The following is a 12431-nucleotide window of genomic DNA, read 5'->3' as shown; positions in this document are numbered from 1 at the left end:
GGATCCCATAAAGTATATTTAATCTTTTATGGTTGATGGATCCTTCAATGAAAGTGAATTTAGATGGATTAATAAGTTTGCTTGAGATTGCACCATACTTGTTGAACAAGTCAATGAGGTTATTTACATTATTGATAATAGCCTTGCAAAATATCATGACATATCTGCATATAACACACATGAAGGGACTTGACTCCCGTCTCCCACTTGTGCTATTAATTAGAATCAACTTTCCATCATTGACCAATTTTGTAATGCATCTACTAAACACATCCTTTGAAAGAAAAAAAAATAAGAGAAGGGACAATGTATCACCTTGACTAACACCCCATTTGCAAGGGAAAAGCATGCATTCTTCGCATTAATACAAATAGAAAGTATGACAGATTGAAGAATAGTAAGAATCCATGAACAAAAAGTATGATTGAAGCCAAATACTGAAGACCATTAAAAAAAACTTTTCAATCAACGGTATCAAAAACCTTTTTAATATAAATCTTGAGGTTCATATTTCCTCAAAAGTTTTTCATGTAACATAACATTGATAAAGGTAAGGAAAATGCAATAAGATATTAGTCTCTGATGAATGAAACCCCTTGTTGAGTTGAAAAGATAGAGGAAATTATAGTAGCCAACCTATCGATAATAATCCTAATTGTCTCCTTTATATAAACGTGACTTTGAGTTACGTTGAAATATTCTTTTACACAAACTTGCAAAACTCTACCTCAATTAAATATTAACCTAGATATTTGAATTGCTAACTTTTTACAAATAACTATCAATTGATTGAAAATACTATAATCACCATATCAAAAATTTTAGGCGATGGTTATCTTCAACATTTCTTTATCTCTACCATATCAAAAATACTCTCTATCATCATCCACCTAAAACTTTTCTCAATTTTCACATTTTGATCCATATTCTCACCTTCCTTCATTCTAAGAATCTCAATTTCATTGGGAAGACCAAGCAAATTAAATATGCACTATTGACCTTTGTAAAGCTCTAATATTTCTTGTGCAAGAACTCTCGAGTATTTTTTTTATGTTTATCGAACATGAATTATTTTCAAGCGTGTGAATAATTATTGTCAAAGAGGAAAAATGTTATAGTGTGAAAAGAGACATTCTTGACCTTCAAATCTTTGAGCATGCTATCATCAACCAACATGTAATGCTCCAACGTTGCACCAGACAAAGCAATCGTGATTCCATGTTCGATTAGACTCCAATTCTTCTTGGAATAAAACAAGTTTTCCATCAACTTGACTCAATGATTATAGGGACTATCGAACTTTGAGATGACAAATTGCTCAAGTTACCAATTTCATCCATGAATATAAGATGAATCTTGGACAAACCAGTAACAAACTTGATCCCCGGAAAGAAAAAAAAATTGCAGTTTCTATGTTTAACCTGGCCCTGTGTGGGCCTCTTATACCTATTGTAATGTACATTTATAAAATAAAACATTTATAAAAGAAAACACATATGTTCATGTACATGTAAAATGTATAGATATGGCTATTGTGTCATTACTTGACTTACAAGTAAAACAAAATGTCAAAAACATAAACTTCCCATCTTTCTAATTATCATACATAATGATCAAATTTGATCTCAACAGGTACACTCACCTTCTTGTCTCTAATAGCCAACAACTCTCCATTATCACCATTCAAGTAAGCTTTCAAGAATGCAACCATAACTCCTCCAACAAACATCCTCATAGGCTTCCTAGATTCTCCATTCTTACACAAACAATAACTAGCTTTCCCTCTAACTCCTTTAGTATCATCATCCAACATATCAACATGACCATAATCCTTAGCCACAAAGTACCAACAAGGTTTGTCACATTCACTAAAAAAATTCTCATGATTGACACCTTTAGGTGCACAAGGAGGGAACAAAGGGTTCCTTTTTACATCACCTAAACCAGAACCTATAACCAATGTTGCCATATCGAAATCGAATGAATGAGGAACATAAGTGAGAACTGGTGGTGATGTTTGCTTTCCTATATCCATTCCATCAACCGGATCAACTCCTATTATGGCTGAAAATTTTAGATCAGGTGTGATGTTTAGTTTTCTTAGAGCTATAGCAAATGATGTCTTGCCGCCACGACTATGGCCCCCGAGGGCTAACTTTTGAAAATTTGGTTCTATGTTTGGTGGAAGAATCTTGCAAAGTCCTTCTGATAGCCAATTTGTTATTGCAGCTACTGAATATATCTCATCACTTATATCAGGTCCAGCCACTGTATACAACTGAGAGTGCAAAAAATATTTTCTTTAAAATTACTATCTTTGAAACTATAACAAAAGGTGCAATGGGAACTAACCTGAGGAGCAATGACAATGAAGCCATGAGAAGCCACATGTTGAATAAGCTGAGAATAAAATGAGTTTAAGAGAACATATCCATGAAGAAAAAGTAGAATTGGGAATTTTCCACCTTCAATAGGAGTTGCAATCAAAAGAGATTTTGGTGGTGGAGCTGATTAACATGTATACAAAAAATTAGTACACATGAACTAGGAGAAAAAATTTATACCAAAAGAAAACATAAAATTAAACTATAATTAAACTAGATCTTATAATAGAACTAGAAGAGTTAATTAAAATTGTACCATGTTGTTTATATGAACAAGAATCAACAGTTTGTAGCTGAGTGGTGTATTTGCCAGTCTCAAAGACATTAGTAACAGATGAACACATTACTGATGATAATAGTGGAGCTAAGTGTTGTTACTTTTGGTGAAGAAATGTGATGATGATAAGATAAATATGTGGTGTGGTTTTTATATAGTTTGGTTTTTAATTGGATATTTTGGTTAAAAGATGTTTGTGATATTAAGGAAATGTTTTTTTTGTTGGACTTTATATAGTAATTGAAAGGCCCATTAAGATTTTGGAGGGCTTGAATGAATGAGTAAGCTGAACATACAAATGTAACCCGATTTGTCTATCTAGATATTCTTTACTAAGAACTTATGTTATTTCATGGTATTAGCAATTATAATACATTTATTCCCAACTAATACCTCTTCTTTTATTTGTATTAAACATGCATGAATGTGGCTAAAAATTAGGATGATTTCTTGCAATTTTCAAGTTGCAAAAATGTGCGATGCTGCTCTCATTATAAGCATTTTTTTTACATAATATTTTCATACCTCTCAAATTATGAGATTAATAGTTATGTGATAGGAAGATTTTCCTACCAAACTAATAATCTAGGGTTTCTACTAGAAAAGGGGAAGAACACTAAAATGAGTAAATAAAATAAAAGATAAACATAAACTTGATTTCTTTTTATTCCTCCTCAATGTCTCTATGAGACTACATTATATACTACTCTAAATGGATATTAAACTTAAAAGCCCAACAACTATAAAGACCCAAATACAACTAAAATCCAATAACAATAATAATAGATAATAACTATTATACTCTTCTATCATTGCCAACCCCTTCAAAACAACCTTGTCCTCAAGGTTGTAAAACCAAATTGCTAAATCCAGTTTTCTTCTTCCACTCCTGGATCCCACTGTTTAGACTGGACAATCATAACAGAAAATTCATTGTAGATCTGTTCAAGTATTAGAAGCTCATCTATTGAAAGCTCCAGGCCTGAAAACAGAAATAATACATTATTTCTCCTAAGTGCCTCAAGGCTACCCCTTTTCTTTGAAACACCATCATATAGAGGGAAATTGTCTTCATGTGAATAAATTAAAGCCTTGATGATCTTCATGTTGTCAGTGTGTGGTCTCGAAAATAATTCGCGTAGCATTCGATAAGCTTCAGCATCCATTATGTCTTCCAGCAAAAATCTGTAGATTTCCCACCGGCATTCTTGCGTCAAATGTCTAACAACTTCAGCAAGACTCTGAAACCTACCAATGAATTTTCTATAAGCTGGTAACAACAGTTTCTCAATGGAAATTCTTATTTCTTCCTTAAGCTGTTTATCAAAGATAAACCATGAAGATTGAACTCTGCATAACTCATCAAACGCTGTGTTGAACGATTTCAGCTTCTCTTTAATAGACTTTGCGATGGCATTAGGTGGCACTGAGCCACTGTTCTCCAATTTTAGAAACCCAAACACCTTATTCCATGAGCTTCTCTGATACTGCATATGGTACTGCCGAATTTTCGCAGTGTGTTTTTTGATCAAATCATCTCCTAAAAGTGCTCCTAACTCACTATCTTCAGCCTTTTGAACAATGTACTTGCAGTTATTTATCAAGAAAACATAGCACAAAGCAGGGTCCTTATAGATTCTGGATTTGGCTTCCAAATTGCTTTCTAATAGCTCCATAATCCAATCCATTTGCACTGATAAAGGGGGGGATGAATGCATTCTATCATCAATCTTAGGAAACTCCTTTAATGGATGTCCATAGTCCGTAAACACTTGCTCTAATGTCTGTTGTGACCGACACGCAGCACGAAGGTAATTTATCACGTAACGGGTGATCGGGTGAAGTACGCCACCTGGAACTCCCGCCTTAGCCGGATCTCGTCGAATCAGATTCTCCAACTCCATGAAAATACCCGTAATTGCTTCCCCTACCCTCTTCCATATCGTCAACGCTTCATTTCTTGAAAGCAAAAACTTCTCCACATCTCCCTCAACAATTGTTGTTTTCAATTCTTGTAAGAGAGTGGTGTTCACATAAGTTGGTGTCAAGGGTATTTTAACAAACAGTTTATGGGCGAAAATTAAGAACAGATTATTTGTGTACCTTTGGAATTCACTCTCGCCACAACATAAAAACCCAGCAACAATCTGATCTGGTGGTTTTGGCGGAATCGCAAAATTAGCATCAACATGAAACACTCCATCCTTAAATTGAGGTGGTGGTTTCAGCGGCGTTGACTGATGTAAGACGATTTCGGGAGCTTTCAATGGTGTTTTCGGCAGTGGTGACAAAGATGAAACTATAGTTGAATATTTTAATGGTCGTAGCTGTCTAGATGAGGTTTGCAAAGTAGGAAGTTTAGCTGGTGGAAATGGCGCCGAGGGTGGAGGTGTGGACTGCAATGGTGTCGACAGCGACAACAACGTTTGAGGTGGGGATTTTGGGTTATCGGGTGGTTTTAAAATCGTGTTCGTTGAGGTGTCTGGGGGTTTTGGTGGTTCTGTTTCGATAACCAGATCTAGTTCCTCCTCCTCCTCTTCTATTTCCTCATCTACTTCCATGAAAAAATGTCTCCATTTGGGTTTAAAATGCCAAAAAAATATTTCTGTGAAAGTATTCCAAGACATTGATGGATGAGGTTGAATCCTCCATAGCCACCATTTAAGAGCACATCCTCTCATTGCCATTGCAACTACCTTCATTTTCTCCTCATCCTCCACAATATTGTTGACTCTAAAATATTTTTCAATTGAAAAGATCCAGCAAGATGATTCTTCTACTCCATAAAAATTACGCCAGAACCCCATTTAGCAGGAATGAGATCGAAATGAAAGCACCAATTGATAGGAAGATTTTCCTACCAAACTAATAATCTAGGGTTTCTACTAGAAAAGGGGAAGAACACTAAAATGAGTAAATAAAATAAAAGATAAACATAAACTTGATTTCTTTTTATTCCTCCTCAATGTCTCTATGAGACTACATTATATACTACTCTAAATGGATATTAAACTTAAAAGCCCAACAACTATAAAGACCCAAATACAACTAAAATCCAATAACAATAATAATAGATAATAACTATTATACTCTTCTATCAGATGATGTCAAAATTCAACTATGTGGAGTGCTCCATTGAAGAAACCAATGATGTCACAATATTGTCGATTGATGGGTTGTAAAGAGAAGCAAATGAGGGGTCACAAAGAGAAGGAGAAAGCCCTAAAGATTTTGAATTATGGTAGAGTAAATGGTTGTTGTAGCATTCACACAAACTTAAGAGAATGAGGCTGTGGCACTACTAAAAAAACGTTTCTAACGTCGGATGTAAAATGCATTTTACCTCGGCAAAAGAATCGAGATAACAGAGGGCGTTATGAAAAGTAATAATTTAATATCTCGATTTTTAAAACACCAAGGTAAAGGTTTATTATGTCATGAGTTCGAACATCAGTTTCTGCACTTTTATTATTTATAAAGATTTGTTTAAGGTCGTTGAATGAAAATAGTAAAAGAAACACTTAACTATCATCTCGGTTTTCAATAAAATCGAGGGGTTAGAGTAAATTAAATTTTGTTTTTAAAAAATGGTTACACTGTTTACCCAAAATATTAAAAATACATTGTATGTAACAAATCTTCGCAGAATATCGAATTGTTTACCCAGAATGGGATATCTCCTCGGTGTTTATAAAAATCGAGGTAACAAGTTATATAGATATATGACACGGAATAAAACCTCAATTTTTTTTGGATGATGTGAAAGCTTCGTCATGAAAAGCGTTATTTGTTGTAGCGTGGAAGGCAAAACAACGATCATGTCGAATGCTATACATGACACAGATTAGGAAATTATCAAAATGAATGTTGGTTTGATGAGGAAGAGGAAATATTATTGATGGCTTAAGAAGGTTTAAGTACACAAGTTAAGAAGGAGGTGTAATTTCTTGATTCTGAATGGAAACCAATAAATATTAGCCTGGGCACCCTCTGATATGCCAGGAATAGATACAAGAGTAGTAAGCCATTAGCTCGCCATTAATCCCACTATGAAACTAGTGTCTCTGAGAAATTTAAAGTAGGCCATGAGAAGAGAACGACCTTTGATGAAGAAGTTTAGAAGTTGACAAGTGTAAGTTTTATAACTCAGGTAAAATACACATCTTGGCTAGCTAACATAGTGTTTATAAGGAAGTCATAAAAAATGGCGCATCTGCATCAACTTCACTGACCATAATGTTGTGTGCTTCAAAGATCCATATCCCGTACCCAACATAGATTGTCTAATTGACATATTCTCATAATATAAAACATTAAGTTTTATGGATGTCAATTCTAGCTACAATCAGATCAACATGGATCCACTCAACGCGCCCAAGATAATATTCATGTCCTATCAGAAAAACTATTAATATAACATCATGATCTTTGGGTTTAAGAACGCAAGTGCCATCTATCAAAGACTCATGGACGAGGTATTCTTAAAACAAATGTGGTGTAACTTGGAAGTCTACATCCATGACATGATAGTATAAACCTAAGAAGGGAAGAGCCATACTCCCCTAGTCACAATTATAAGAAAAAAACTACTTTCACACTAATTAAAAAGTTACTTAAGTATAATTAACTTTCTTGATTTCATGTACAATCAAATAATATTTACTATAATATCTTTAGTTATATTTGATGAATCAACTATCAACATTAAATGTTATTGAATTAAATTACCGGTGTACTAGTAATAGAAACATTAATTAGTTTGAAAGTTAATAAGTTTTGCTTATGATAGTGACCAAATTTTAAGGTAACTTTTTGCTTATAATAGTGATCTGATGGAGTACAACGGATATGAAAGAGAACATGGAGTCAATCATGAACTCCAACATACGCCCAAGTTCATATAAGTGATCATTTGGTGTACAAACGGGCAAGTTTATAGGTTTTATGTTAACCAAGAAAGGTATAAAGGCTAATCAAGATAAGTGTCATACCATCATCGGCATTAGGAGCCCTTCCAACTTTAAAGAGGTTCACCAACTAACACGGTGTTTAACTGCCATATCTCGTTTTCTTTCCGGTGCAGGTTACAACTATTATTTTTCTTAAAGAACTATTATTTGTTTTGATACAAGAAAGTAATGATGTGATTATTGAAGTTGTTGATGTCATTTACGAATTGATTGTTGTGCACAATTTACATTGAAATTCTGGTATATCAGACTTCAGATGTTCTATGACATGTCGAGACATCTGATATGAACAAAACACATAAGAAAGATATAAATGTACATACACAATACTGAAAAGTAAATAACACACCAGAATTGTTAACCCAGTTCGGTGTACAACAATACCTACTTTGGGAGCTACCAAACCAAGAAGATGATTCACTATTAGCAGTATCAATTTGAAGCTAAACAACCTCTGGTTTACAACTTCTTACTTAATCCCTACCCAATGCAACTTCTACCTAGAAACCTCCTAGATATGAGAAATCCCTCTCACTTCCAATCACTGCAGTTATTCAATTACAAGAAATACTAGATTAAGAACCTCTTAATCAAGAATACTTGATTTTGCTTAAGAGCTTCGATTAAGAACAATAATAGAGAATTACAACTCTATAACATCAGTCCTACTCTCATATCAATATTATATTCGAGAGGCTCACACATACTAACTCTCCTAGCGAGTGGCTTACAAACTCAACCCTAATAATATGAAACTTTTACATCTTCGACTGGCTCCTTTCCTAGGTTACAATGCTTCTATTTATAACATTTTTCCCAACTGGTTTTGGGCTTCAAATCACAGCATATCAGGTGCTACAAATTTGTAGAAACTTCTGCATAAAAATAGGTCTTCAATCATAACCTTCCTAATTTATCTCCATAGTTAGAAAGTGCATATTCTTCTTGATTCTGACTTGAATATTCTAGATCTTTAAAATCAGCGTCACATAGGACTGCATAATATTCCCAGAATATTCTACATCGGTTAAATCTTGAACCTATCCAACAGCCTAGCCTAAACAGTCACGATGTCAAATGACTCTACATAGGACATCTTGTCCGACATGTTGCTCCAGATGATGAAATCTTTCATCTTAACATGTTTCTTCATAAAATAGAACTTCTTGCTCAACCTGTTCTTCTTAGCAAGTTAACACATCCTATTTAACATATTACTGCTATATTTATTTTACTAAAATTAATGTCATTCAACAAAATAGAGAACTAATAATCTCCCCATTTAACAAATTTTGGCAAAAACAAATAAACAAAATACAACCCAGATAAAATATGTGTTCAAAAAATTAAATTAAAATCTTTTAAATACTTTATTATTGGAGTACATGTGTCATAACTTTATTAGATACATGTAAATTATCCATATTTTTGATAGGGCAACCTAGGCCTCACCATAAATAAATCATAAGTAAAAAAATAGAATCAAACATTAAAAGAAGAAAATTCATTCATGATATGTTCATGTTGATATCTTAAAAAAAATAAAATATGCTATATTTTGTATTAGTAAATAAAAATAAAGTTGAAAATTGAGAAATGAAGTTGAAAATTGTCCGATCATAAAATTTAGAGGAGATTATAGCCACATTGATCACACAACTACAATTTATCCAATCATAAAATTTAACATTTTTTCTATTTGATTTCTGTAAAAATGAATATAACTATTAGTTTTTTATTTAATTATTATTACTGTTAATACAAATAAATTGAAACGCGGGTTTACATGACTTGTGGTGGAGGTTAACGGTTATTTATTTTTTAAATGAAGAGTCATTAGTTAAAATTTATAATTTAGTATGATTTGCCTAACTTTAGTATTATAATTTAGTATGATTTGACTAACTTTTTTTACTGTGACCAATTACCAAAAGGAGTATAATAAAAAAAAACAAGATATTAATTTTCAAGTATAAAAATATAGAGTTTGTTAAAATTAATTTATAACAAAAAATAAAGATAAAAACTTTCTAAAATAAAAACTGTAATACCAACAAATATTTATTAAAAAAATGAATCTTAACATAAATAAAATAAAATGAATAATAAATAAAAATTAATTTACAATCTCGTTAGTCTTAATCTAGACTAATTTTGATGTTAAAATTTCATTAAATAACTGACCAATTTTTATTTTTATCTTATCGTAATCTAAGCATATCCGACAAATTTGACCGAAATGGAAGGAAATGGGTTAGTGGATCAATTACTCAACTCCCGTGATCCACCTCGTCACAACAAAGATAAAACCATTTAATCATCCTCCTCATTATCTACTCATCATCATCATTATTATATTTTTGACACAATAATTCTTATTACTGTAGTAGCAGTTTCAACCTCCAATTACTTTTTTTTACCGTTTGAAATAAAACACTACAAAAACCAAAACCTCTCTTCTCTTCTGTAAGAATCCATTTTTGATTCAGAAAAAAAGAAAACTAAAAATGTTAGCGGTTTTTGACAAATCTGTGGCCAAGAGTCCCGAGGGTTTACAGAGTCCTGAATCAAACTCAGTTTCATCACTCAAAGATGGTTTTTTGAGTCAACATTTCGCATCTCTTCACCCTTCTTCTGTTAACCTTAACCTTGCTTCCGCTTTCTTAGCCTATTCTCTTCACAAAAACAACCCATTACTCCCAAGGTATCAATTTCTCACCTTTTTCATGTTTATGTTTAATTGATCATTCTTAGATTGTGATCTTAATTTTTTTTATCTGGGTCTCTTTGATGAGATCAAAGTTTGAACCTTTTTTGATTTTGGTATGTTATATACCCTAAGTGTTTTTTCCTAGACTTTTGATCCATTCAACATTTCGTGATCACTGAATTGTTGTCTTTGTACTATGTATATATGTTTTTCTGTTCTGTCTTGACTTGTCCTGGTTTTTTTTATGACCTTAAGGTAAAGCAGAAGCAATATCTCCTTTAAGGTTGTTTTTGTGTATGTTACAATACAATATTGTTTCTCTTTTGTTGTTTGTTCTTAGATCTTAACAATTATATATAGTTTGTCTTTTGTCAATTGTAGCTTTCTGCAGAATCATTTGTTAATCTTTATGCTATGGCTTTCATCTTTTTCTACTGCTTCCTGTCTTTCAGGCTGTTTGCAGTTGTGGATGACATCTTCTGCTTGTTTCAAGGTCACATCGATAATGTTGCGAATCTTAAACAACAATATGGATTGAACAAATCAGCAAATGAGGTGACCATTGTCATAGAGGCTTATAGGACCTTAAGGGATCGCGGTCCCTATCCCGCTGATCAAGTTGTCAGAGATTTCCAAGGCAAATTTGCGTTCATCCTGTTTGACAGCAGTTCGCAAACTGTGTTTGTTGCTTCTGTGAGTAATCCTAGGTTATATTTGTCTTCCATGTCATATTTTGCAATGATTTTTTGCTCTTACCTGACATGCCATCGTGGTTCTTTTCAGGATGCTGATGGGAGTGTTCCTTTCTTCTGGGGAATTGATGCTGATGAAAATCTAGTTCTTTCAGATGAAATCGAGATTGTTCGCAAGAGCTGTGGCAAATCTTATGCTCCGTTCCCTAAAGGTAATAGCATGATTTAATCCGCTCATAACTAAAAAATTAAATGTGTAGTCAAGCACGAGATCTTAAGTTGGATTGATCGGCTTGTGAAAGATCATAAAACTCGGATTGTTAGTATAACACCTTAGATCCTTTTGAAGGGAAAAATGGTAATTTTGTACGTATATTTATACACACATACACAAAAACATGAAATTATAATTCAGGCCTAGGAAAAAGGCCCAACACTTTTTTTTTACGATCTTGCTTCTAGAAGCTCGATCTTGACCACACCACACCGGTGACAAAAACGATCTTCTTTGATCGTAGTGCACTCAAGCATCCTTGGCACGTAAGATCTTACAACCTTATGATCCAGCACTCGATCTTGACTACATTGTGTTCAACTAGATGAACCTCTAAGCAACCAAGTGTTTGAACACGAGTTATTAACAAATTTCAATATGTGTTTGTTTATGTTTAGGATGCTTCTTTACGACATCGGGAGGATTGAGGAGTTTCGAGCATCCACTTAACGAGTTGAAGCCGATACCAAGGATTGATAGTTCTGGTCAGGTGTGTGGTTCAACATTCAAGGTGGATGCAGATTCTAAGAAAGAAGCAACTGGCATGCCAAGAGTTGGAAGTGCTGCTAACTGGTCATCTAATTACTGATTGTAACTCTAGTTTGTTTGAACTATTTAAGCATCATCTGTTACCTTTTATTCTCTGGTGAGGCTTGCAATGATCAGTAGATCCTTTCTTTGCACAGATGATGTAATAATGATATCGAGTTTCGGATTAGTTTTTCATGGAATGTTGACTATTTGATGTTTTTATTTGATCTCATTTACTGAGTTTGTTTAACTCCTATATAAACTGTTAATGTGATAAATATGCTTAAATTGTGCTAAACAATGGCTAGGATTTTGATCCCTAGATAGCAGGGTGCTGGAGAAACAAATTCAGACCCCTGATATAAGTATTCTAAATCTAAAGAACTTGCTCTCGAGTTCAAACCAGGAGAAACTCTTGAAAAATAAATGAAACTTATATTACGAGTTGCAGGGGTGAACGGTCGGCTCTGGCGGTTATTATGGGCTGAAAGTTGTTGGTTTCGGGCTGAAACTTAATATTTCAGCTCACTTTTGTCTGTTTTGTATATTGGTTTTCAGCGGCTGGTGGTTCTCTCGGATAATGGGTATGACGG

The 12431-nt window shown here is 33.5% G+C and overlaps 2 protein-coding genes across 2 annotated transcripts; one reads left to right on the top strand and one right to left on the bottom strand.

The window, feature by feature from the left end:
* Positions 1 to 915: 915 nt before the first annotated feature.
* Positions 916 to 2799, bottom strand: LOC131626629 (chlorophyllase-2-like). The gene is made up of 3 exons (XM_058897464.1): positions 2641 to 2799; positions 2353 to 2507; positions 916 to 2278 (listed from the first exon to the last, which is right to left on the bottom strand). The coding sequence occupies exons 1-3, from the start codon at positions 2726 to 2728 to the stop codon at positions 1601 to 1603; spliced, it is 921 nt and encodes a 306-aa protein (XP_058753447.1). The 5' UTR covers positions 2729 to 2799; the 3' UTR covers positions 916 to 1600.
* Positions 2800 to 9972: 7173 nt separating this feature from the next.
* On the top strand, positions 9973 to 12070 carry LOC131626628 (stem-specific protein TSJT1-like). Its single transcript, XM_058897463.1, has 4 exons — positions 9973 to 10335; positions 10794 to 11034; positions 11125 to 11245; positions 11706 to 12070. The coding sequence occupies exons 1-4, from the start codon at positions 10139 to 10141 to the stop codon at positions 11894 to 11896; spliced, it is 750 nt and encodes a 249-aa protein (XP_058753446.1). The 5' UTR covers positions 9973 to 10138; the 3' UTR covers positions 11897 to 12070.
* The last annotated feature ends 361 nt before the right edge of the window (positions 12071 to 12431 follow it).

Source organism: Vicia villosa, unplaced genomic scaffold (assembly GCF_029867415.1).
Source record: "Vicia villosa cultivar HV-30 ecotype Madison, WI unplaced genomic scaffold, Vvil1.0 ctg.000316F_1_1_1, whole genome shotgun sequence".
Classification (NCBI taxonomy): domain Eukaryota; kingdom Viridiplantae; phylum Streptophyta; class Magnoliopsida; order Fabales; family Fabaceae; genus Vicia; species Vicia villosa.
Note: the sequence above shows the minus strand (reverse complement) of the source record. Positions and strands in the feature narration are given on the sequence as shown.

Coding starts and splice junctions, on each gene's coding strand:
- LOC131626629 (XM_058897464.1), bottom strand. CDS start 2,728: ATGTGTTCATCTGTTACTAATGTCTTTGAGACTGGCAAATACACCACT. Junction 2,508..2,640: donor TTGTTCATATAAACAACATG/GTACAATTTTAA, acceptor CATGTTAATCAG/CTCCACCACCAAAATCTCTT. Junction 2,279..2,352: donor TCATTGTCATTGCTCCTCAG/GTTAGTTCCCAT, acceptor TTGCACTCTCAG/TTGTATACAGTGGCTGGACC.
- LOC131626628 (XM_058897463.1), top strand. CDS start 10,139: ATGTTAGCGGTTTTTGACAAATCTGTGGCCAAGAGTCCCGAGGGTTTA. Junction 11,035..11,124: donor AAACTGTGTTTGTTGCTTCT/GTGAGTAATCCT, acceptor GGTTCTTTTCAG/GATGCTGATGGGAGTGTTCC. Junction 11,246..11,705: donor TTATGCTCCGTTCCCTAAAG/GTAATAGCATGA, acceptor GTTTATGTTTAG/GATGCTTCTTTACGACATCG.